Source organism: Dermacentor silvarum, chromosome 8, assembly GCF_013339745.2.
Source record: "Dermacentor silvarum isolate Dsil-2018 chromosome 8, BIME_Dsil_1.4, whole genome shotgun sequence".
NCBI lineage: Eukaryota > Metazoa > Arthropoda > Arachnida > Ixodida > Ixodidae > Dermacentor > Dermacentor silvarum.
The window spans coordinates 112,370,674-112,397,433 of record NC_051161.1 but is presented as its reverse complement, the minus strand read 5'-3'; the positions used below and the strand labels follow the sequence as shown (position 1 = coordinate 112,397,433).

The 26,760-nt window shown below is 45.3% G+C and overlaps 1 protein-coding gene across 2 annotated transcripts in view; it reads left to right on the top strand.

Annotated features, from left to right (window-relative positions):
* Positions 1–1,172: 1,172 nt before the first annotated feature.
* The window catches only part of LOC119461616 (solute carrier family 41 member 1), a 47,082-nt gene continuing 21,494 nt past the window's right edge, over positions 1,173–26,760 (top strand). The window contains exons 1-8 of one of the 2 annotated variants that reach the window (XM_037722971.2): positions 1,173–1,279; positions 9,109–9,154; positions 10,161–10,309; positions 12,885–13,116; positions 14,074–14,214; positions 14,970–15,218; positions 15,577–15,721; positions 18,926–19,072. In XM_037722971.2, coding sequence (XP_037578899.1) covers positions 10,242–10,309; positions 12,885–13,116; positions 14,074–14,214; positions 14,970–15,218; positions 15,577–15,721; positions 18,926–19,072 — 982 coding nt within the window. In that variant the 5' untranslated portion in view covers positions 1,173–1,279; positions 9,109–9,154; positions 10,161–10,241. Of the gene's footprint in view, positions 1,280–1,343; positions 1,834–9,108; positions 9,155–10,160; positions 10,310–12,884; positions 13,117–14,073; positions 14,215–14,969; positions 15,219–15,576; positions 15,722–18,925; positions 19,073–26,760 lie in introns of those variants that run through there. The other variant, XM_049671765.1, reaches the window with a different exon arrangement.

The window sequence follows — 26,760 nt, the reverse complement described above, 5'->3', positions numbered from 1 at the left end:
TTCCGTACAAGGAGACTGGTGTTCTTACTGCCACATGCATATATAATAAACGGAATCAACCAGGGCTTTAACAATGAATTATTTTAGGGAGCGGTTTTGCGGGGACAGCCGGCGGTCATTTCGAAATATTAACTCATCTTTGTGCCTGGAGCATTACATCGCCAAAAAATAGCATAAATATGTTTTGACATATTCTTATCATGACACATATGTAAGTTGTGCTTGACAGTATACTGCTGCAACAATAATTTCGGCGGGCGTCAGAACCAACATGACCTCCCCACGCTTACGGCCCTGACGTGCATATGGTTATTTGCCAGTTTGTAACTGTTTCAGTGGCGGAATCTGGGAAAGAAAACTTTGCATAAGCGGAAGGTGCCGTTCACGCATACCGCTATAGTTGTTTTAGCGGTACCTGTTTAGAATTTACCTATATTTATTTGCGGAAATCCCCCACACAGCGACCCGTGTGTGTCGAAGGCAACTACGGGAAATACAGCTAGGCACATGGGTCAGCGACACCACTTCGTCGGGGTTTTTTTGTCTGCTTTTTAACTTTGATACTCACAAACACTTTAGTCGCCTTTTGTAAAAAAGATGTACTATTTTTTTTTCAAAATTTACGCTACAGTAACAAAATCGTCGTTTAATTTTTTAGCGACAGATGTCGCCACAATCGTTTAGTAGTAATATAAGAAAAGATAATTGGTTTGATTTTGTTCTTCAGCAGAGTGTTGCAACTTTTAAAACAAATGCCTTGGGGTATTGCTATAGACTACACCAAGCCAGCCTTAGGAAGTAATACTTATAAATTTTCACGAACAAATTAAGTCCAGAATTGTTTTTCTAGTGACACTCAGCGTTGGTGGCCCACTGCCTCATTGGAGAATAAGCGTTACGATAGAATGACTGAGCATTCTAGCAGCTACAAACTCTTGAAAATGGTTCAACATTTCTTCAACTGTGTAGGATGTTTTTGAACTCTTTCGAGCTAGTTTCAAATACTACTCTAGTGCGCGGCTCGGTGTTATTTGGGATTCGCGTATGCTTTTTGACGCACTACTACGTTGTTTTCCTTGAACGTGACATCACTATTTCTCCGGTGACGTCTTGAATCGATTCCACCAATAGCGGAAATGCGCACAAACGACGCAGCGTAAGGACCTATGGCGTTGCAGGCCGTCGGTGACGTAGAGTTTGTCGCGTTGCGATGGCTACGGGCGCCAGCGCCGTCAATGGCCAGGTGACTGAAGCAACCGGTCCGTTCGGATAGGCCTCGGTGAGTCCGCTTTGCCATCATTTTTCTGAGATTTACTCACTGAATTTCGCGTTTCGGCAATCGAAAATGGTATCGAAGAACGACACGAGAACTCTGGAAGTTGTCGTGCGCAATTTTTGTGAAAAATGACCGTTTTTTATTGCTGGGAATAAGAAAGATGAAAGTGATGCGCCGGCTCGTCTTTCCGTGCGACTGCTGCCTCGAAGGGACGGTGACGTGAACGCGATTGAATGAGATTTTGGCTAACTGCGCCCCAGCTAACCGCGACTTGACATGTTTCTGGACGCTGGATTCCGAAGCAGTGAATGTGCCAACAATTGGAACTCGCGGACATTCCTACTTCCTAATGGGAACAATGTCAAGCTAACGGTACCACCAGTCGCGTGGTAACCTTTGAGAATTCTCTGCGTACGACGTGTCTGCGGTTATGTCGCTTATCTCGTTTTTTTTCCCTCTTTATCACCGTGTGGTCATCCGGTGGCTTTCTACTCGGGGCCTGCCGTCGCCTCAGAGGTCAGAGGTGCATGCCCATCCTCGGCGGGGAAAAACCGCCGGTAAGTTGTCCCGTTCGGTTCTCGCGTGGCCTGCCCGGACACGCTGGGGTCGCGTCGCGCTGTCTACGTGCATTTTGCGCAACAGTTTCCCACGGATCGAGTGAACTACTGCGTTTTTCTTTTGACGTTGGCGCATCTAAGCGGAGTCTTGTTTACGGCGCTGCCTTTGAAACCGAGCCTTCGACGGCAGCGGAAATTTTTCTTTTTTTTCCTCTCTTTCAATCGCTCTGTAGGGTGGCTCAGCTGCCTTGACGCGCTTCGACAGCACAGCTGCGCATGCAACCAGTTTTTCTTTTCTTTTATTTCGTTGGTACGAAACAAAAGAATAAGTCGGCGGAAAAAGAGCCTATATGGAAAGCGGAGACGCGATGTCTGCGTGCTTGGCGGCGGTGTCTTTCTGCGTCATCAGTGCCATAATTCCGCTTTTGACGACGTTCCCACTATTTGTCCGCTTTTATCGTTGCGTTTTTTTCGCACACCCCGTCGGGATGTGGTTCCCGCGCGCAAGAATTTCGTCGCGGCTCGGTCGTGCGTCGAGTTGACCCCTTTTGCGCGTAGTTAGCGCGTGTGAGCGTCATTTGCCTCATCAGCTCTCTCGTTCATTCATTCATTCATTCATTCGCATGGTGCGCGGTCTCTCAGGGGCGGACATGACTCGTGAGAAGAGAGAAGGTTGGATCGAGACTTGGGAAAGAAAGAAAGAAACTGGCGTGTCGCTCGCTGTTTCTCTCATTTTGTACCCACTCTTAACACGAGGGTTCCTGGATGACGCGAGTTCGCCTGTCCCTCAAGCCTTTTTGCCTGTCGTGACAGGCTCCGCGCTGCCGGCGAATAAATGCGTTTGGTTGCGGGGCATTGCGTAATGGGATCAAGTCTTCTTGCTCGTGCCCTGCTGGTCCACATATGTTGTCGCGCGCCTCCTCGCTTAAAATAATACGAACTGCGCGCGGTGCGAAGACGCGTTAAGCTCGTGGGAGAGTTCTTTTTTCCGAGAAAGGGGACGGGCGGCGTCAACGACGTTTCCACTGTGCTTCTTCTTGTTTGGCACGCGTCTTATCATCGACGTGTCGTTATATTTGCCGAGGACTTCACGAGTCGAGTGCTCTGCGGGTTTCCACCTGGTGTTCCACTGGAGAGGGCATCTTATATGCGTACTGGGCCGATTGCCAAACAGCTGCGCAGTCTTATTGTGCGTCAGTGCGCGGTCGTCTGAGATCCAGCTGCGCGGTGTTTGCTCGTATAGCGCATATTCATAAGCGCGGTTGATGCGTCGAGTGCCGCGTAAAAACCGGTCATCAACACCACTGAGCACGCGTAGCGCCGCTATCGCAGTCGTAATTTCGTGGCTCCAACAACAATAGCTTATTTCCTCGAATGTGCGTGCCATAGTTCCTCGAAAGTCATTGCAGGGTGGAGGCATGTCTTCGACCTTGGTGCTTAAAAATAATCTGTTCATTTCAAACACCTAGGAGTTACGTTGGAGTCAACATTTCCCTGTCCTTCATTGTTGTTGTATTATATGTCACTCGTGACTAGCATTTTCCTCAGCCATATGCTTTTCCCCAGTGAAATTAGAGTAAGCAATGTACGACTGTTGAAAATGCTGGCAAAAAAAGGGGCATTGAAAGGAAGTATGCTGACATACAGTAAAGACGCCTTTAAAAATCCAGGCCTATGGTGATCTTCCGGCTGCCTACGTGCAGCTGTAAAAAGGCAGGAATACAGTGCTTTTTGGAATGTATTAAAGAGTCCTGGTGACAGCGTGTCGAAATCTGCTTGCCACTATGTCATTGTTCATCTCATTGTGTCATTGTTCTAGCTTACTTGACTTTCCACGCCGTCTACAGCCCATTTTTTCAAAGTGCATTCTCAGTCTCACTGCATAAGACACTTTGCTCAGGCTTGCATTTACAGCCACAAGTCAAATTTCAAAATTTAATTCATAGTAACAGCATGTGGGCACACTTTCATGCAATTTTGAGGAGCCTCTGCATGGGATTAAAAAAAAAAAAAAAAACTGGACTCCGGGTAGCAAAAATCAGCGATGAGTTTCTGATATGCGTAATCCCACCTTGAAGTCATGCCTGTTTAACGCTCAGAGGTATGTGCCGTGGTGTCAGAAGTGCGTTTATAGGAAGAGTACAAAATTAAATGCAAGCCTGTGCGTTTCGTCTTCACACCTAAGCAGATTTCCTTGCTGCTTTATCTTGAGAACATCAAAAACAGACCAAATCTGTCAAAGCTGTGTGATTTGAATTGCTCTGATACAAACGTGCATTGGTGTTGTGTGCTTTGGAACAAGAGCTAAAGACAGTGATACCTACTGCTAGCTTTCAGGTCCTGACAGCATGTATCGACAAGCTTGTGGGCTGCTTGAATTAGCTTTTATTATAGTCCTAATGCACTACGTCACTTGCCATCACCACTAGGGGGATCAGACAGACTTAGGTAGGGAATATAATAATAGGTGCATCACAGTCTCACAAAGACAGATTTTGCCCGCTTCCATTCAGCCAGTTGTAGCAAGGCCGTTTTATCGACTTCTGTCACGGGCCGGAGCTGAGCACTACATGTTGGTTGGGATGTGGCTGCTTGGAACATTTCAGCATTGAATACTGTGGTAAAAAGATAAAGATAAGGACTGCCTTAAAGATAAATGACCGAACATCATCCTCAGATGTACGGATATCTGGCATGCATTGCATTTACGAGCGTTTTGGAGACGTATTGCATGCACATATGCATGTGCATTTTATTTCTGGAGGTAAACACTCTCGCTCAATGATCAATCATATCTCTTCAATCAGGCTGAGATACTAAAAAAATTAAATTATGGGGTTTTACGTGCCAAAACCACGATCTGATTATGAGGCACACCATAGTGGAGGACTCCGGAAATTTGGACAACCTAGGATTCTTTACCGTGCACCTAATCGAAGCACACGGGTGTTTTCGCATTTCGCCCCCATCGAAATGCGGCTGCCGTGGCCGGGATTCGATCCCGCGACCTCATGCTTAGCAGCCCAACACCATAGCCACTAAGCAACCACAGCGGGTGCTGAGATACTAAGCAAATCCCGGTTAATGTCAGTGACCTCCTGTGGTTGCTTGCTTCCAGCACAATATTCCCATGCAGCGAGTAATTTTATTGAGGCTGAAAGTGGAAAATGATTTCTTCCAGCAGGCAGCCTTTACCTGGAGGAATTTTGCTAACAGGATGTCATTTTGGAACTTCTGATAATGCTTATATTTGTACAAATTAGTATGAACCACAGCAGTAATGGATGCGACTCTTTTCTGGGAGCTCTTTTTTTGCCATACATATCTCCTGTGAAGCTTTCGACACTCGAAACAAATGAAACACACAGAGCACAGTTAGTTCAGCTCGTCGAACCTTTCGTGTAGTGCAGGAGTCAGAGTTATCAGCTCGTGAAGTAAGGCGGCTTGATTTCTCTTGCAGTTTTAGGTCTTCTGGTATGCAACCCAGTTATGCTAAGAAAAAAAGAAAAATCGAGATGGGGCATCTTTAACACTTCACAATCATTATACAGTTAAACCTCAGTTTAAATAATTCAGTGGAATCCAAGACATACTTCTTTAAAATACTCATGCAAATAACGTATTTGTTCAGAAGTGGAAAAGATGCAATCTTTGCTGGCATCAAACTAATGAATATTATGCTGAAGCTTCACTAAGAAGGCACACATTTCGGCTCGGTAGTGACAGAGCAGCTCGCCTCAAACCAGCATGTTGATGAGTCTATTATAGCAATACTTACATAAATTTCTAGGCATTTTGAGCACGAGGTTTCTGGTAACATGCTTCTTTACACATATTTTTCAACAAAACTCCGTTAAATCAAGCAAGACGTTAAATTCCTTTCTTTGCATCGACATTTGAACATATTAGGCTTGAATATATGTCAGGGAAAAGTGCAAGCACTTAGTTTAATCGAATCTATCGTAGCTGGTTTTCGTTAAATCGAGGTTTGACTGTAGCATCCAAAGAGTGGGCACTACCATCAATCACTTGATCAGTGAAACTTTTAAGTTTTTTGAGGTAAAGAGCGTAATGGAGAGACATCCATGTCGAAACTTCACTTCTGCCTTTAAGAAGCCAGTTATGCATGACACTTGTTGAGCAAGAACTTGCATTTGCACTTTGTTTCTGACTTCCGTATGACAGTGGCCCGATATGTTACACAAATGAGTCGAGCATGAAGCGCATATTGTTAGCTTTGTAAGCTCACATTGTGCCGTCTGTCAATTGCCCTGCTTCGTCAATGTTGTCAGTGTCATATGTCTCCCTTCAAGATGCGGCTGGACTGGGCTCACAAAGACAGGATCATCGATCCGTGTGTGTGCAAATGATCTACATGGATGATATTTAATAACTGACAGGTGAAGAGGGCATTGTTCTTGCAATGACGGCCCACCACAGCGTACACGCACCCGACATGACAGAATAAGATGCAGGACAAAAAAAAAAAAAAAAGCTCTAGCTCTGGTTTATTGTGCCCGCTCGCACTCTGTGCTGGCTATTTCAAATTCACGCTCTACCATTTGAACACTTCGGTATCTTTTTTATACAATTTATCTTGCCATTTTCTTATATCAATGCGCATTGCTCCTTGCACAGACTCAAAGATAGCAGTAATCAGTTCTCTTTGACACACATTTTTCTGACTACATTTATATGTGTTGTAACAACCTTTTGCTTTACTGGCTGCCACAAGTTTGAGTGAAAAGAAACTTTAAAAATCTGTGGAAGGTCAAAAGGAAGCTCCCTAAACTGTGCTGCTGAGGAGTGAACTTGTTTTAACAGAGCGTGTCTCAGAGGAGCACTGACGTGATACTTTGGACTTGTAGTTTTTCTGCATTAAATGCAAGTCCAAAACCTCTGAACCCTAAAGAGAAAATTCGGGCAGGACTCATCTACAAAGACCACCCAGTCGCACATACACAGGGACCCAAGTTGGCGTCGGAGAGGTTCATTGAAGAGTGGCACGTACCCACGCAAACGGCCCTCGTTTTCAGACTGCATTATATTTGGGATCGGCCCACATTTTTGTTGCAATAGCTAGATAGCTGGAAAGAAAACTGGTCTGACAATGTCAAGAATGTTATTTGCCTTAAAATACTGGCAGGCTTCAAAGTTCCTTAAAATATTTTGCTGTAATGCTTGTTTCTGCAAACGAGTTTCGGTTTCTGTACCCCCAGGATTTAGACGTGTCATGACATCATGATAATGTAACAAAGTCCAGTATTTTGAGACCAGTTATAGTAACAAATTCAAGTGTTTCCCGGCCATGATACTTGCAAAATGCCATAATTTTAAGTGTGTGACAGAGTTTCTACAACCTAAAATATATGTGTCAGTAGTGCTCCTTCAAAACAGTCTGTCATACTTATAGTAGGCACTAGTTGCTGAGATATAGACCTATATTAGACACTGTATCAACTTAGACTGGCAAATTATGCTGTCAAAACTTTGTTGTAATTTCTTCATTAGCAGGGAAAAGGAAGGCCAGACATTTTATACTGCAATTTCGTACCCAAGTGGCCACATCACCTATGATTTCACCTGTAGCAGATTTTGTACTATTTTCATGTATTTTGGCTGTTTTTATGCCGGGAATGTTTCTTTTATTCTGGATGCTGGGTCAAGTCATTGTTTACTTTTTAAATTAATACTGTCTTATTGGTAATCGTCACGAATAATTTTTTAAAGCTTTTGCATCTATTCCAACTTGCTAAAGCTTTGCTCACAGTACCACTAGCCTATTTGCAATTCCAGCACTGCAAACCTGTACATCAATCAATCTAGTTTAATTTAAGAGGAAGCTTTAGGCTCGGAGGCTTCTATCTTAATACATGGGAACGCAGAAATTGTTTTTCTCAGCGACCACTGCACCAGATTTGATGAGATTTGCTGAATTTAAAAGAAAAACTTAAAATCTAGTGACTGTTTGAAGCAGATCTTTTAGTTAGTCCATCAATGTTTTTATAAAAATTGTTGAAAATTGCAAAATTTTCAACCGGTCACTTGTTCCGGTTACTTGTTGAAAATTGCAAAATTTTCAACAATCAATAAAGTTTACAACTCATAACTTAGCAGTAAAAAACAATATAGATCCTTTAAACTAAATAAATAATATTAAATCTAAAATAATATTAAAAACTAAAAAATTAAATAATACATCTAAAGCAGACAAAATCAATGTATTATACACTGCTCTGAAATATATTGCTAGTTTGTGAGTGAGACTTTTGCGTAGCCCACGTGAAGGGGGCCATTGTAACAAATTAACGTAAGCTGTAAATTCATATATTTAATGTCCGCTTTAGATTCTCTAATGGCCACAATTGACATAACTTCGTGTCTGTTCTATGAGCAGAGTTGTAGACTTGTAAACCTTGTGCGTAGCATTTTTTTTTCTTTTTTTCAGCTTGCCAATTGTTGTCAACTTGTTGAAAAAATCCCAGGCTCTAAATCAAAATTCGGTTTCTTGCAGTCACTAGAATTTAACTTCTCTCTCAAATCCAACAAGTTTAATTCAGATCGGTCCAGGGGTTGTATCATAAAGGCATTTCCACGTTTTACATGTATTTGAATAGGCTGCATCGAATTTGGCCCGGAGCTAAAGCTTCCTGGTTAATTTCCCTGTAGGACCTGTATGGACATGTGTGGGGTGTGTGTAAATACCAGTAAGATGAGCTTACGGTCAAGCGCTTCATTTTGCCAGACCTTTTTGATCCTGATGTGCCATTTTGCTTTGTCCGGAGCTGTTGCATTTGCACGCAGCGTGTGTACTTCCTCGGAAGTTGCGTTCGTTTGCTGCAATGTATTGGATATTCTCTCAAGCATTGCTTTCTCAAGTGGAGACATGTCTTCCACACATGGATAGGGCAGTGTGTTGGCACAGTGAGCTCATGCATCAAGCAACACAGTTGCAGGATGTAAAAAAAAAAAAAGAAACGGTGACTTGCTTTCTTCCACATGGCAAGAACTGGCTGGAAGTGACGTCGCTTTCGAGTTGACTGCCATTGCACTGTTTTTTTGTTTTTTTTTAACCATGTATGGTTGCCGCTTGTTCCTGCAGCTGTTCGGCGAACAGCTGGCATTTTTTGCTGTGGAGGGTAGTGGCTCATTCTGGGAAGGATACTTCCGCAAAGGCTGCTGAATTTCTTTTTTTTTTCTTTTAACTTTATTACTTTTTTAAGCCTCTGGATTATGAGTTATGTTGTGACGATTCATTCTCTCTCTGAATTGCAGACGATTCCCGAGCTTCATAGAATGTACGTCAGTTTGCTCACCAAAGGTATGTCAGCGTTTCACTTTGCATTCAACTGTTTCAGAACAGAGTAGATTTTGGTCGCTTGGTGCGGTGTTGAGCAAAACATTGACTCAAATGCTGCATCGTTTTTTACCCACAAAACCAAATCGGAAGCCACTCGATCGCTGCACTAGGCACGGGACTGGTTGTCACATAGCTTGTCATTCTTTGCCTTTCAGTTTTGTCAAGGCACTGTTATTTATGAAGTTGATTTTTGTGTGTGCGATGGTGGCTGTGACAGCATTTAACTTCTGAGTCTGGATGTGAAGAGCAGAGAGGTTTATTTAGTGTCATAATGCTAGTGGAGTGGAGCTTCCTGTGGACATTGAACATGATGTGTCATTGCCACCACTGTGCCACCTTATAGTTAGCAGCAAGTGTCGTAGCATGAGTGGAGGGGGCAGCTCTCTGAGGACATTGAACGTGATATGACGTTCAACAAGCTGTGCGCGCAGCAGGGTTTACATCTCCAGCATTAATTAAACTTCACTACAAAAGCTGTGGCTAGTTGTAGTTTTAGCAGAGTGAATGGCAATTGTAGTTGTAAGTATACTATAGGTATCTTGAGGGATGGATTGCATGTTTAATTCTATTTTTCACACAGTCAAGCATGATGACAAAAACAAATTGAAATTCCCAAATATTTAGTACCATGTGTACATGTGAAAAGTGCAGTAGAACAACGGATACAATCTGCGATGCATCAGTCTCAGTCAGTGAAAGGAACAGCACTTATGTAGGACATAAGGACAGAGAACAAGCACTAGAGTCTGTGTTTGTCATCCGCTTATTTGTTCTCTTATAAGCATCTTTTTCTTTGAGTAAACCGTGGTCGAAATATCAGGAGCTGTTTCACCGTCAGCGATACCTGTCTATGGTACGAGTGAAAACTCTTTTCAGCACTGGTAGATTGGCCTAGTTGTTCAATGAATGCTGGTTCAAGTGTTTCGAGAGGGTCTGCGTGTCGATGAATGGGCGGGTGTGTGTGCAGGGCTGTGTGAAAGCTACTTCCCTCCGACCTGTGTGGCGAGCCAGCTGCAGAGGCTGCCAGACAGCGGTTCATCCGGCCACCATGGCTGCAGGTCAGGGGAGCACCACGCCCCGTGAAGTCAACCCTGCTAGGGAGCACCCCCTGGAAAGGTGAGTGCGCCGCAACGTCTGACAGCTCGGCAAAGAAACATCTGCCTTGAAGGGGCCCTACAGAGAAAAATTAAATCGCCTTTCTACAATACTGAAAAACTCTCCGGGAGAAGAGGCTTGGTAAATCGGAAGAGATGCAGAAACGAAAAGCCCACACCAGCTCACGGGGATGTTGTAGACTTTGATGACATCTGCTTGGGCCTAGTGAATTGGCTATTTCCATATTTCCAAATTAGCGAAAGCGTTTACAAGTTTGCAGAACTTGCATTGCAGCACAATGGTGCAAATACAACAGAAAGGTTTGAAAGCCGTGACATCACAGTGACGTACCGGCGCTGGCGTTCTGGCACAATATGCAAAAGAAAAGGGGGGGTTTCATTTGAATTTTTGTCCCAGTGATCAACCATTTACTGTGAAATTCGTGAAAATAGAGTTTTGAAAGCATACTTTATCTACAATGACATATTGTTTCCCTTTAGGGTCTTTTAGAGGGTCCTGCAACACTTATTCGTTTTCGAATAGCAGTAGTAAGTATGTATCAAATATTGAATATTAGGGGGAGAGGAGGGAGGGGGGGAGGGTAGAACGTGACGTAACTTTGTAAAATCGTAGAACGGGCCCAAATTTGTAAATTTATAACAAATTCGAGAGAGTTAGAAGTCATGGACTAGGCACACATTCATGTTTGCAGATCGCTCTATAGTGACAGCATAAGCAGCAAGTGGCATCACCATTTGAGTTGGACCAGAAATGCCTTGCAACATACTGCATTTAAGGAGAGTCATTAAGCTGCATTGTGTGACAACTCAAACAGCTTTAGGACCCCGATTAGTCTTCCATACCTGCAGTGCCCTTCTATTAGGCCTTACACCTGATAAGATTAACATATTTCCGGGATCCCTCACGTTCATTTTAAAGAGCACCCCTGGAACGCTGTAGGCAAAGCTTAAAGGAAAGCATTAAGAGTGTTTCACCTGTGAGCTGTGTTCCGGCAGAAACGCACTGTGTAAAATCTTGTCGCAAATCATTGCCCTTTTCCGAAGTGGCACTTAGGTTTTGCCACTTGGGCCTGGATAGCAGACTGGAGCCATCATGGTCACAGAAAATGCAGTACAGTGGAATCTCGATGATACGATCACAGCTAATACGAATTTCCGGATGATACGAATTTTTCCGAGGTCCCGGCCGAGCCCCATTACTTTGCAACGTGCTATAGAACGGTTGCTACGAATCGATTTTCGACCCGCGTCGGTTGATACGAATTAACGCCGCCCCACCGACAGCCGCGAAAGAGAACAGCACGCAGTCACGCGCTTTCTCCCTTTCTCTTTTGGTGCGGAGGCGCGGATGCGGCGCTGGACAGCGCGGAGGCCGCAACTGGGCGTGAAGAGTTTGAAGTGGTGGCGCTTTTGTTGCTTTTGTGCTTTTCCTCCTTTTCGGCGGCCACCCATCGGACGGAGTGGCTGCTGTGCTTCGGGCCGCGTTTTTTTTTTTTTTGCACCAATTTGCCTAGTCGCAGCGAGCTATGTCTACCGAGATAAGATCTCAGGTGATTCGCGCGGCCGCATGCCGAGGCGTGGGAGCCTCCGTTGACGCGTCTTCCGTCGACTGCGTTATCGGTGCCGATGGCACAGGGCGATTGTCGGTTTCGCTGCTGGAGTCACACGGTGCAAGATAGCGCAGCACGTAATCCACGATGCAAGGTAGCGCGGCACGTTCAGTCGGGTGCTCCTCTGCTTCTCCCGCTAATCGCCGTATTTTTCTTGCCGTAGGAGGCTTGCGCTTCCGTATTCCGAAGGCATGTTTCGTCCAAAATTTCTTCTCCAACGAGCGACGATCCATCACTAACCTGGCAGCTGTCAGTAATCCGAATTCTGCGTGTCAAGTGAAGACGCCGGCGTGGTTTACGAAGCAGACAACTGCGGTTGCCATCTTGTCCCTGCCACAGCAGCAACCAATGGAGAGACGCCTTTCAGCACGGCAGCCAATCGGAGGCCCACTTTCATCAGAGGGCCCGTGTGACTACCTTATGCAGACCCGCGCTTCTTTTGTATTTGTGCGTTTGTTACAAGATGGCGACGACGGACGAATTGAGAAGCGGAACGGCGAAACTTTGAGCTCTCGAACGATACCAAGATGGCGGCGCTTGGTGGCGGGAAATACTGGATATGTCTCCGTGAATTGCAGCGATTTCACGCGATTTAAAGCCGTTTTCTCGCCCTGGGCATTGACGAATAAATCTTTTTCGGCCACTTTTAGTGCGTTTTCAGCCAAACCATTTTGATACAGCGTAGATTAGGCGTTGCAGATACCGAAACGCGTTGTTTTCACAACTCAATTTTTCTTGCGATTTTCGCGATCTGTACCCCTCATCCCCCCATAATTTAGCTAGCTTTAATTGTTTCAATGATACGAATTTCAGCTAATACCAATATTTTCCGTGACCCCGTGAGATTCGTATCATCAAGATTCCACTGTATTTGTCTTTTGGGCTTTGCCGCATTTTCTCCCAGCGGTGATAGAGAACTAAAGCCTGGGGTGTGTCATGCAACTGGCTCTGACTGTGGTGTCGCAGGGTGACGCCTGATGGACTTTCTCTTGGAGGAGGCGTTGCCAATGAGGGCTTCAGCCGTACCCCGTCGGAGGCCCTGTTTGCTGTCGTGCCGCCGGCAAGCACCCCCGACGGCAGTCTCTACTCGGAGAGTGCCACCCTGCTCAATGGGCAGCTGCCGCGCCTCACCACCCTCGAGGGCAAGCCCCGGCCCGAGCTCTTGGATGAGGAGGACACCCCCTGCCCGCCGAACAAGGTTGGTTGCATGCACACCAAGCTTCCTTGGTTTTCTTTTTATTGCACCTGATTTCATTTCATTTTTTTTTTTCATTCACCTATTGTTTTCTGCACATCGGAGATCAGGGGGTGACAAGGCTAGAGGCAGAAAGCACTGACCGACATTGGCCCTTCAATGTAATGTTCAGCTGCAACATGACATTGAACATTGAACGAGAAAATGTGCAATTGCTGATGGACGCACTGGGAGGAATTGGTGTAGCGGATAAGTGCACTCACGTAACATTACACAAAAATTATTCATATAATGTAAACGATATGATGCTTGACGATTATACTAGCACAGCGTGTTCTGTTTCTGTGTTGAAAACAGCAGATCGGATTCAGTGACACTTTTGAAATGAATGGGCTTGCATTTTTGCACATTAGTTATAATCACCGGTTGTTGATCTAAAGAAAAACTGGGCATTAGGTATTTAAGTTGACCTGTGTATGGCTGTTATGAGCCACAGGGAGGAGGGATGTGAAGAGACTGGAGACAAAAAAATTGTTGCTGTGATTAAAAAAAAGCAAAATGCATTTGTACCCTGTGATCTTGAGCAGCAGAAAGGAATCACACTTGCGATCACCGCGGCACACACTTCCTTTATGCAATAATCTTTCATTGTTGATGATGCTCTCTTTTATTTTTGGAAACGTCTACGAAGAATGAATGTAAGGGGGGGGGGGGGGGGGAACTGTGTAACCTTTCACATGAATATTCACCATAAGAAGCCAGTAAGCTTTTGTGTGCATGAAAATGTTTACTCAAAACTGCACAATGTGGTCTTTTCAGGCAGGAAATGAAGCGAGCACACTGATTTAAAAAAAAAAAAAAGGCTATTGAGCTCGAGTTAGTGCAAAATATTTGAAAGTATTGATGATCAGTGCACTGGTTCAATGTTTAGTGCCTGGTTTCTTGTTTTGCTCACACCAGGTGGCGCTTGGTGGCGGTGATAGACCGCTGTCCCCTGGCGATGGGATCTGCCTGGACATTGCGGCCGACCTAGTTGCCGACGTAGCCACCGAGGAAGAGACTGCCATCACCAAAGAACGACTTCGCGTTGTAGCAATTCAGGTGCGGACAGTATTGGCATAACCACTTAAGAAAGACTAAAGGGCAGTGACAGGCATTGTAGCTAGTAAGGTGAAAGTAACAATTTTTTCTGGCGCACAGATAGTGTAAATGTCCATCACTTCTCTTTAATGTGCAAACTCACTTATGTTTATTTTACGATTATGTATTCAGAGAGCCTAGCACAAACCCCTTCAAGTCTTGTGAATAATATGAACATTTTTCACAGAGCTTCTCGAGTAAAACTGTGCACTCTTCATCAGGTCTAAAGGATAGGTTTGTGATAAAGGCTGGAGATAAGATTAGATAAGGGTTGACAAACCATTCTGCTGCTTTTCCTGCCAGCTGTGCACAAAAGGCCCAGTTGTCTGCTTTCCTCAGTAGTGAAACACATCTGTTGACCATCTCCACTTATAGATAGCACATTTGATCTTATTGTATTCAGTTAGTCACTTGTGAAATTCTCTAGCTGTTGTTTGCAGATGTGTGGGTTGTTAGCATTCATGGTGTTTCATTCCAAAGAATGTTAATCTGTTGCATTCTTCTTGCTATTATGAGTCAAGTTTATAGGTGTCCTAGACTAGTGGATTCATTTAGATGCATATCCATTATCAGAGACAAGCATCATCATTTCGTGGCACAGGATAGTGTTGTAATCAATGACACCTTCTAGTCTTCAGTTACCTCATCTCAATCTCTTCAACAAAATCACACCAGCCTTCAGTACTTGGACGGTTGACCTGTTGTGTGCTGTGCAGGTTTTTGTTCCGTTCCTGACGGCCGGCTTTGGCACGGTAGGCGCCGGTCTGGTGCTGGATGCCGTGCAGCAGTGGCCGGCGTTCGAGCACGTCACTGAGCTGTTCATCCTGGTGCCAGCACTGCTGGGCCTCAAGGGCAATCTGGAGATGACGTTGGCCGCCCGACTCTCAACACAGGCCAACCTGGGTAACATGGACACCGCTGCCGAATGCGTGGCCATGGCCGCCGGGAATATGGCCCTCATTCAGGTATGCTCTCTTCCTAGCATAATGTTGCATAATGGTAAAGTTGCGCGGCACAGCTTTTACCAAGATCGACAAGCACACACCCACATGCTCATGGGTACACGCTCACACACAGACTTACTTACTCACTGACTCGCTCATAACCTGGCCGCATGGGCAAATTCGGCGTCACCTTGACTTTCCCACACCGAGTGTCACTTTGGCAATGCGCTTCTACGCGGGAAGGGAACGTGTCAATTTGAATTGATGGCAGTCTCAATAGATGAATCATTAGGCACATTATATGTTTATTTTAGGCAATGTTTACAAAGTAACGCTACGTTATGGTAAGCCTTCTCTGTGTGCTTGTGTGTGTTTGCAGTGCCAGGCGACAGTGGTGGCGTTCCTAGCATCCCTGTTCGCCGTCCTGATGGGATACCTAACCGAGAGCCACTTTGACTCGGCCCAGGCGGTGATGCTCTGTGCAAGCAGCATGGTCACCGCCAGCGTGGCCAGCCTGCTCCTCGGTGAGGGCTACCCCCATTTCTCTCCGGTATTCACAAACGAGCGTTGGCTCAAAATAAACTTTTCTTGGCTGAGTTGGTTGATACTTGGTAAAGTCAGTGTAGCTCACATAGAACAAATAGAAATTACAGAAGACTAGACACCATGGTCACATATCCGCTCTTCTGTTCTTTTAGTTAGTTTTATTTGCTCTGCAATGGCTTCGCCAAGTATCAACCAGCTCGCCCAAGAACAGGTTAACTTAATATTCTCGCGAACAACATTCTGCGGCTGTGAAGACAAAGCTGCAGAGGCAAAGCGCACGTAAGAGCGCTCCAGAAAAAGTCCCGCATTTTCATCCACGTTAGTTTAAGCATGGGGAGGAGAAGACATAAGCATGTTATTGACAACAGCAAGATAAGATAAAGTGGATCACTCAGTGTTCAATTTGGCTTATTTTTCTCCGTTTCTCTTTCGTGTTCAGGGCAAATGCGGTGCCGTCACAGGTGAAAGGTGTGCTTATTCATTGTCGGTCCCAAGACGTGAAAACTGCTGTCGAATTCGGTCTGAATACCTTGCATAGTGACACGCATGCAGCAACTTTGCCCCTCTAGCTTTCTCTTCATTGCCGCAGAAAGTTGTCCGTTATTAAAGGTGTTACTTTTGTCGTACAGTGGGCCCTTTTACTTTCTTTTTCTCCATTTTTTTTTATTTAAGACCATTTGTTAGTGTAGCACCCGTGGTGTCCAGTCTTCTGTTCTTTGTGTTCGTTTTATTTGCTCTACAATGGCTTCACTGAGCCTTGACTGATGAAGACGCTGGACTTGCAAAACTCCCAAAGCGCTCCAGACTGATTCCTACAATGAGGACTTGCTTGAGGACGCACCTTCAGTGTGGTGCAGTTTATGTAGACGCTTCGAGAAGCTAGCTGCCAACATTTTTGTTTCAAGAATCACCATGGAGTGTCCTTGAAGCACATACACCACTATAGTCAAAGAAGGGTGATTCAGAATCACTCTTCCTTAGCTCTTTAGTTGGTTTTCTTGCATCCTTAGCTGGTTGATGATCGAAGATGAAAAATGGAGAATGGGTTTCAAGCAGTTTCGCAAATTGTTTGCCTGATGGCAGTATTAGGTTTAGATGGGACACGCCAGTGGAGAATGCAAAGTCACCATGTAAACTGAAAAAGGAGTGCTGAGGATGACATGGAGACAAGAAGAAAAGAACGTGATGACGCAGCGCTGTCTGTACATTATCTGCATCGCTAAATATCGGTAAAAATTGTGAACCAGCTCTCCAAACCTTTGGCTACATTCGAGCAAGGCAGGAGGGCCACAGAAGGAGACAGACTTGAATTGGTTAACCGCTGACGAAGTCAAATTCCTTGTCGAACATTGGCTACAGGCTGATGGTTTCCTTGTACTCGCCTGCTTCTAGGGAATGAACTAGAAACCAGCAAACAGGAAGGAAAGGAATGGATGGGGTGACCGTTGGACTTGCAACTAACTTTACTTTCAAGGGATCTTCTACAGAAAAAAACTGCATGCGCAACAGCAGACGCAGACTGCATATGTGCTCACCTGTGCTGGCAGCCATGCGCGGCCATGGCCACACTAAAAAAATGTGACGCGCGCCATACCGAAAGCAGCCGCTTGTAATTTAAGGGGGGGGGGGGGGGGGGGCATTTGACCATCTGCGCCCGCGGTAGTTTCTGTGTATTGTCTCGGTATTCCTTCATGTCGGCAGTGAAGATTCATTATATTGTAATCGTGTATATACACGCTTCGTTACACTGTTGACTTGTGTTAATTGAACCTGGACAGGAGCGACGAAATTGATTGAATTATCCGGTGGGTCGAATTAAACAAGATGCAGAAAAAATGCCAGAACGGCCTGATTCATTTGGCAGTAGAGTTGCCTGATTCTAACACGCCCCGAATCAAACGCACGTCCACTTTCTAGGTGTCTGAAAGTAGAATACTAAGGCAGAAATGACATTAAAGGCCAATTGCAACGAAATGGGGCACATAAAAAGTCTCGTTTAAGATAATTTAAACATACAGTAGCATCTGTGGAAAGCTTTACGCTTGAAATGCGAGTGGGCACTTCCCAAAACGCTTGCAGAAATCACGTTTTTCATACTGAAACTGAAAAAAACGCCGCCATAACCAGTCGCCGGAAATGATGTACTATGCAGACTGTAGAGAAACAGCACCCTGGTCATCTGCTTCCCTTGCTTGTATGCCGTTCCTGTGTATCAGTGAACAAGTCCCGCACGTCTGCTAGCTACAGAGTTAGTACACTTTGCTAGCTGCTTCGTGCTCTGTGCCAACAGCCGTTGCAAGCCCGCAATGTTCTTTTAGTGCGAAGCCTTCTCTAATTCAAGCCGGTTATCTCTATCTGGCGGTTTATGTTCAACAAGCATAGCCTGGATGCGTTCTGCCTTCACTCGAAGAAGAACGCATGGGGTGACCAAGCTAAAGGTGCCGATATTGTCCGGCTTAAAGCAGACTCAATCAATGCGTGGCGCAGTTAAACTACGTCGGCAAAAATTGGTGCCATTACCATGCTGAGACACGAGAACGGTGCAAGCAAGGAAAGCAGACAACACGGGCACTGTTTCTTTACAGTAGTACATCACTCCCACTGGCTCGTAATGACAGCATTTTTTTCAATTTCGGTATAGGAAACAGATTTTTGCCAGCACTTTGGGATGCACCCACTCACACTTCAAGCGTAAAATTTTGCGCAGAGTCTGAATTTGCTCTCTATGCCTAAATTATCTGAAACTGGCCTTTTTTACCCCTGTAAAAAGCCTTCATTAAGGTTGGGCTGCCTTGCGTCAATTCTGGAAGCTAAGGGTTCCTTTTGGGAGGATGGGTGAAGGGAGCTTTCAGAATGAACTATCCACCAAAAAAGTTTATGGACCAAGGGATCTGACAAAAATCTGAATATCTCCGCATCCTCAAAACGCAGCCTGGTATTGCCATTTCCAGCCTCTACTGGTATATGCGAACAACATTGTGATGCACAGTTTTACTGGCTACTTTGAAAGGCTTCTCAGATTTTTGGCGTTTTCTGACATCCCGTGGTCCGTAAACTTTTTTGGTCGATAGTACTTGCTTCCTCCATCCATATTTTCATGCTAAGGAGGCGCAAGGAATTGAAGGTTTCAGAATTAGGCCCTCCGTCAATCAATCAATCAATCGTTCCTTCTGCTTTCGCAGGATCCCTGATGGTAGGTGTTGTAATACTGGCTCGCAAGTGGCATCTGAATCCGGACAACGTGGCAACACCCATCGCAGCCTCACTCGGCGACCTCACCACTTTGGCACTGCTCGCGGGCGTCAGCAGCCTGCTCTTTCAACAAATCAGTGAGCATCAGTGTTTTCCTTTAGTCCTTTTTCAAAGGGAATTGCTTTCTTTGGCTCTTTTGCCCGTTTTCGTTGGTGGTTGGTAGTCAGGCTTTCGCCACGGATACTAAGGGGCCAATACATAGGAGAAAGCCTTCATTTTTCTGGGAGGGGGGGAGGTGAACTTGAAGCGAGGTGAACGTACAGCAGCATATTTGTTCTCTAGGCATAGGCTATCCATACCATTAGAAATAACTCTTAGTTGGCTACCTCCCTCTCCTTAAAAAAAATATAATAAACTTTGTCCTGTGTATAAATTTAAACATATTGTGTTTGTGCATGGCGTTCGCAGTGGAAAGTTAAAAAAAATGTTGCAGAGGAAAAAAAAAATGGATCAGGTAGCCGCTGCTGGTGCTTCTAATGCGCTTATCCTCCTATTGTCAGGATTTGCAGAAATAAAGCGAAAATATGAATGAAAGCCGTGCACGTCCGCGCCAACAGTGATGCAGCAAGCTTTTAGCCACAATAAAATTTAAAAGGAAAGAAAGGTAGAGGCAACTCAAGAGAAACCTCAAATGATGTGCGTAACAGAACTCAGGTAATGACAGTGGAGGGGGGGGGGGGGGGGCTTCGGCATCACTGGGAGGGGCTCTTGGAGCTTGGGGAGCTTTTCTTACTGAAAAAGAAGGGCCGATCATAACCTAACAAGACTTGGATGAAGATTTCTACAAGAGAATGCTGCAGGCTGTTCAAAGGGCGCAGTGTATTTCTATTTCTGGCATGTAATCGTGATACGTTGGTGGTGATAGGCAGTGGCCGTCACCATTACAGTTAAACCCCGGTGATACGATCATGGCTGGTACGAATTTTGGCGTGATACGAATTCGTAACATTCCCTGGCCAAAATAGATTGCTCACAGTACAAAAAACATTGGCTGTTCCGAACACGTTGCCGCGCCGCTGCAGATCATACAAACGCCTGAGAAACAGCGGTAGTGGCGGGCCGTGCCAGCGGAGCAACCGGCACAGACAAGCCGGCATAGCGAGATATGGGCGGGGTCCATAGTTGCCAAGCAACCGGCTACGTCATGTGGCTGCGCAATCTCTCATTGGTCCCCCCCATCGAGCGGACCGGACCTCATCACAGCCTGATGCTTTGACCAGCGAGGGAGAAGACAAGGACCGCTGCAGCAATGACGACCGCAGCAGCAGCCACGACGGCTAAAGCGCTCCCTGCACTAGATGTGCTGAGGCGTTTAGTGGCGTGCAAAAACATTCGTGAGATTATGTGTGCGCACTTTTACGCCTTCCTGAAGGCGATCATTAACGATTTGGGCAAGAAGATAACGCACTCGGATTGTAGAACCCCGTTGATACGTTTTTCAAGGGACTGCTAAAGAAACAGTCGCAGTTTCGCCCGCAAGGCGAAGCAACGATTGTAATAGCAAATGAGTAGACAGCGTTCAGAAGTAAGGATCAGTAGTTTTCTCGGCCGTATAAACATGTAGACATTCGCTCACTAACTGAATGAACAAGCACGGTGTCACGCATGCACAGGTAAACATGAACACATCTCGCTCGAGGACTGCGCAAACTCGCTGTCGAAATGCTGGATAAGAAAGTGCGGTAGCAGCAGCAAGCGAATTGACCTTCATGGTGCCTGTCGCTTCAACACAAACTAAACGTCAAAAGCACAGCACATACTATAAGCTATCCGGCACTAGGCGCACTTTGTCATTGTAATTTTAACTGGGATTCATAGCACTAAAACGACACAAGGACGAGGAAGAACACGGGACGAGCGCTAACTTTCAACAATTGCTTTATTGCAGTTGGTAAGCATATATATATATATATATATATATATATATATATATATATACTCACTGGGAAAGGCACTGCAAAAGACGCACTGAAGGAAAGAAGAAAAGGAAAAAACAGTCATGGTAGCTACTATGCCAAAAGTGCAAGCTCTTTCTTAGATAAAAGAATAGACGGCGTGCTAACACAATCATCACATCCTCTAGCTATCTCTGCTGCTTCGATAATTTCCCTCGTTATCTTATTCCTGCGGCGGTACACAACAACAGTTTGTTTAAAGAGACGGTAGCATGGTTCCTTCGCGTCACATTTTCTACAGTGGGCAGCCAGGTGCCCATCTATTGCGGTGCTCTCTACTTTATTATTATGCTCCGCCAGCCGCACGTTTGAACATCTGCCCGTCTGGCCCACGTAGTACTTCCCACACGAAAGTGGAATCTTATACACTACGTTCCGAGTGCACGTGACAAAAGGTTCCTTGTGTGTAGTAGCACAAACTGGCTTCCGCTTCCTCGTAGGACAGCTCAGCCCATTCAAACTCAAAAGTTTGTTAGGTGCTGTAAAGACAATGTTTACACCCGACCATTGCCCTACTTTTTTTTAGGTTGTGGGAAACCCTATGAAAATATGGAATTACAGCCACCTTTTGTTTGTCCCTTAGTTCTTTCTTCCTTCTTTCGTCATCCGCTCTCTGCTCTTCACTCAGGCGTGAAGTTGCCTTCCTTCGACGATGCAGGCTTTCAGCAACCGAGATAATGATGTGTCTTGGATAGTTCGCTGCTTCCAAACGAGCCACCTGCTTACTAAGTCCTTCATCCAACATGTGGGTACAAGACTTAGAAAGAGCGCATGACAAGAAAGAACGTACAATACTTCTTTTTACGAGTTTTGAGTGAACAGAACCGTACCTTAAGGGCGGCTTGTTTGCTCTGGGCTCATACACCCAACACACGTGTGCAGCTTTAAAATGCAAACGCAAATCTAGAAACCTGATATTGCCCTGCGCAGGAAATTCGGTGGTGAACGTGAGTGGCCTAAAATACTCATTGAACGCGGCAAGAATGCTATCAACAGCAGGGTTTGAACAATCTAAACAGCCGTCTTCAAGAGAGCTGGCCGCCAGATCAACACGTGATCTATCTACAAAAACCAAAAAATCATCCACATATCTAAAAACCTTAACAACGCCCAAGTCCCCCAGCTGCGCAGAAATGGCTTTGTCACAACGAGCTAAAAACAAATCACTTAATACAGGGGCTATGCATGAGCCTATGCAAACACCCTGCTTTTGCAGGTACCGTATTTACTCGAATCTAGGCCGACTCCGATTCTAAGCCGACCCCCCAAAAGTTCGAAGTCCGAAAAAAAAAAAACTTACCTCGAATGTAGGCCGAACGAAAAAGCGAGGACAGCATTCGCAAAATGAAACAGCATTTATTAAATTTGAACATGCCGAGCTCATTCTGTCACCATCGCTGCTAGCCTCGTCGCTATCTTCCTTACTGCTGACATCTTCAAACAGGGCGCTATATCAAGTACCATCCAGCGCATTAGAGATGCTGCATTTTTGGAAGGAGCGCAAGTTGCGGCGCACGCAAAAACCATCTCCCGTGGCCCCCTCCAACGACAGACCGATGCCGAAGTTCCGCCCGGTTTGAACGTTTGACGATGCCTCTACGGCTAGCACAACTACCGTATTTACTCTATTCTCACGCTTCCTCGATTGTAACGCGCGCCCGTTTTCCGTGAGGAAAAATTTGGTAAAATAGATTTCCTCCTGATGCACTGATGTTGCGATGAATAAAAAAAGTCGCAGTTTCGCCCGAAAGGCGATGCATCGAATGCGGTAGCAAATTAGTAGACCGCTATTAAAAAGCACGGTGTCACGCGCGCTCAAGCAAACATGAACACACCTCGCTCGTTGACGGCGGAAACGAACTGTCAAAACGCTGGAGACGAAGCGCGCCTTCGTGCTAGCATGCCCCTCGCTTCAACGCGGCAAAAACACGGCGCGCGGCGGACTTTACCAGTCGCAGATTGCTTTCAAGATAGGGCCAAGCCTGATCGTATCGCCGGAGTGGATCGTCGCAGATTACGTCCTGCTTCGGTCCACTGAAACCGTTCCGCATTGCTTTGCTGGCGAAAATCCTCTCCTTCTGTTTGCGCCAGTCCCGCTCGCAAGTTTCGGATTCTCCGAACGCCCGTAATGCGGCCCGATTTCCGTCCGTCTCCGCACAGATGATCACTTTCCTTTTAAATGCGGCATCATGATGAACTCGGTACTTCATGCTGATAGATAGAGCAGACGCTGAGAACCTGAAGACAGACGGTAGACTATTGCCTAAGCACGTGTACTGCAGCACACGGAGAAAGCTTCCGCATGCTACGGTAGCTAGGCACGACGCGCGTGCGAGGCGGCCATTTTGAAATGCCGACGCAGATTTAGGGTAGTGTTGAAAGTGCGCGTTAGATTCGAGTAAATACAGTTTTCATTTAGAAAGCGGCACTATAGTGGCATCGCCCATTTGGTGCCATTACGATAACGCCACACCGCGCGCCGATGCTGCACCATACCGATACTACCGATACGACGCAGGTCAAATAGGCGACGTCGCTCGTGTACTTCAGCTGGCTACTGGCGCGGCTAGTAGCGGCTGCGATACTGACTTTTCTAGATGGCTCTAACTATGCACCATATTTATCAGTTTCAGTTAAAAACTGGCGCGTTTTTTAAAATCCTCGAATCTAAGCCGACCCTAGAGTTTCGTATGTGATTATTTGAAAAAGCTATCGGCCTAGATTCGAATAAATACGGTAAATGTTATTGTGAAATTCCACGAACGTGGACCTCAAATAAAATGATAAAAGCTCTAAAAACCTTTCCCCACTAACACCACAAGTGTTAGAAAAAGGGACAGCGCTGTACTCGTCTATTGCTGCCTCTACGCTAGAGAGCAAACCTTCATGTGGCAAAGAATAGTACAAATCTTTTATGTCGACCGAGAATGCAGTTAAACACTCGCTGTCATGTACATTTAAAAAGTCGATTACGGCTGAAGAATCTTTGGTTAGGAACGGATCCACCACCTCGAGGAGTCTCAGGTTAGTTTGCAGGAATTCCGCGACGCACTTCTGCCATGTCCCAGATTCGGAAACAATGACATGAGAAGGACAGTCATCCTTATGGGTCTTGGCGGTGAAAAACATTTCTAAGCAGTCTCCGTCAGTGCCATTGATTTTCTTAACAACGCTGGCCAAATTAAGGCTCTTACACATCTGCTTAGCTCGCGACCTTACTTTCTTCCTTTCCTGGCAGTGCCTTTCCCAGTGAGTATATATATATATATATATATGCTTACCAACTGCAATAAAGCAATTGTTGAAAGTTAGCACCCGTGCCGTGTTCTTCCTCGTCCTTGTGTCGTTTTAGCGCTATGAATCCCAGTTAAAATTACAATGACCTACCAACACGCCCAAACTTCTTCCCTGCACTTTGTCAACATCGCAGATCGTTTTGAAGATGAGGCCCGCACAACGGCGCATGTTGCTCACGGCGCAGATCGCTTTCAAGACACGGTGCCCGCACGACCTTGCCGTATCTGCAACGTGCCAATCGCTTGTTGTAACGCACCGGTCACTTGCTGCAATGTACAAGCTGGCTGCACCGCTAAATTTACATGACCGCCAGTAGCGCACCCAGGATCTCTGCCAGGGGGGGGTTGACAGTTTGCCAATACCATCTAAACAGCACTAATTTTGATTTCTTCACGGGAAATTGTCAAAAAATTCGCTTTTTGCGAGTGTGCAGACGATTGCGCGTCTTACATCTTAGTTGCAGTACTTAAATACGTAAGAAAAGAAAAGGGGTTAAACAAAAGGGGGGGTTAAGTCGGCCTCAGGGGGGGCTACAACCCCCGAATCCCCCCCCCGTCGGTGCGCCACTGGTGACCGCCACATTCAAACGCAGTGTAAGATGCAGGAACATTACTGATTGGCAACGTTTCAAGGGTAACTTAAATACATGGAAGTGAATGGGATTTAGGTCGGTACTGCTAAAATGCGACGCAGCAGCCGCGAAAACGCAGAAGCAAGGAATGTATCAACGGGGTTCCACTATTAGGAATTTTTTCTGCTAAAAATAAATAAATTTTTTCTTGATTTTGTGCATGTTTTGATGACGCAAATTTTGGGTGATACAAATATTTTACACAACACCGTGGAATTCGTATCACCGAGATTTCACTGTAGTTGCGAAGATGCAGTGTGGGGAAAGTCTACAAGAAAGCAGACTGTCTCACTTCAAGTAGAAAAAAAGAACGAGCAGGAAAAATTGAGTAATACAAGAATGACAACAGGGTGAGCAGTTGTCCTGTCGTCTTTATTCTATTTGACCATTTCTTGTACTCTTTTTTTTCATGCGATATCAATTATATGGACACTCCAAGCATATTTCCGGCTTCGCTGTTGCCATGATGTTCCGTACAAAGTCTTAGTGTGACACCGTGGCCGCATACTGTATGCTGTAGGTGCAAGGGCAAGTGTGCGAGGCTTGATCTCCTGTGTGCAAGGAAGGAAGGTGGGGACGAAGCACACCAGTCTTCTGCCGTGCACAAATCATCGGGGGCGGTAATACTTTACTCCAGCGGTGGCTGCACATGGCCCGGGCCCCGTCTTGAAAGCGATCTGCGATGAGTACACAGTCTAGGTAGCTTCGTGTGCGCTTTGTTCTAGCCGCTTAGTTCGCATTGAAGTGAGAGGCAGCATGAAGGTCAATATGCTCGCTGCTGTTGCCGCGCTTTCTCACGCCAGCTTTTTGATAACAAGAGTCTGCGGTCATCAAGTGAGAGATGTGTTAATATTTGCCTGTGCGCGTGTGACACTGTGCTTGTTAATTTAGTTAGTAAGCAAATGTTCACAAGTTTACACAGCCAATAAGCCTACTATTCTTACGTCGTATAGCTATCTACTCTACTAATTTGCTATCGCAATCGATGCTTCGCCTTTCGCGCAAAACTGCGACTTTTTTTTTTTTCTCTCTCTATCTTTAATTAGCTAGAAGAATAAGATCCAAAGGGCTCTGTATTTGTTGGTTACAAACATATGAAGAAAACAATGAAGCCAGTGACAGCATTGGTTAAGTTAATTGTGTTTAATTGAAATGTATAAGTACAGTCAACTTTCGTTAATTTGACCCTGATGGGACCGATAAAATTGATTGAATTATACGGCAGGCCAATTAACCAAGAGCCAGGAAGAACGCCAAAATATACTGCGATTCATTTGGCAGAAATTGCCCGATTATGACATGCTCCAGAATCGAACGCCCACCCACTTTCTTGTGCTCAAATTAGAAAACTGTTGCAAGAATGATATTTCAGTTATTAAACAAAGAAGAAATATAATGCACTTACGATGTTCTAGCACGAAAAATGCAGCATGCTTCCGATTCTGGCAATAATAAAAAGATGAAACCAGCTAGCTTTACCTTCACAGAGTAGATTTATTTAGAGAATGTCCATCGTCATCGCTCTCAGATAGCAATTTATTGCTTTCTATGAAACACATGTCCTCCATACAGTCTGTTGCGTGTTGAATATTCTGCATTTATCAAATGACTAGGGAACAATCACAAACAAGATGATGGCCCATGCCTAGACTAACGCCTTCACTAGTTTGTACTGCACAATGCAGGCAATTCTCCTGAATGTCAAAAACATGTTATGCGACTTATTGCCGCTAGCTTGGCATGTAAAATGACTTATGTTTGGAGTGAGGTTTTTGTAATTGAAGATTGATACTACAGGAGCATGGTACGCAAGAAAAGCAAGAACTGTACATCTGTTGCCATCTTGTGATGGCAACACATTCACATTCCGTTAGGCCTCTGC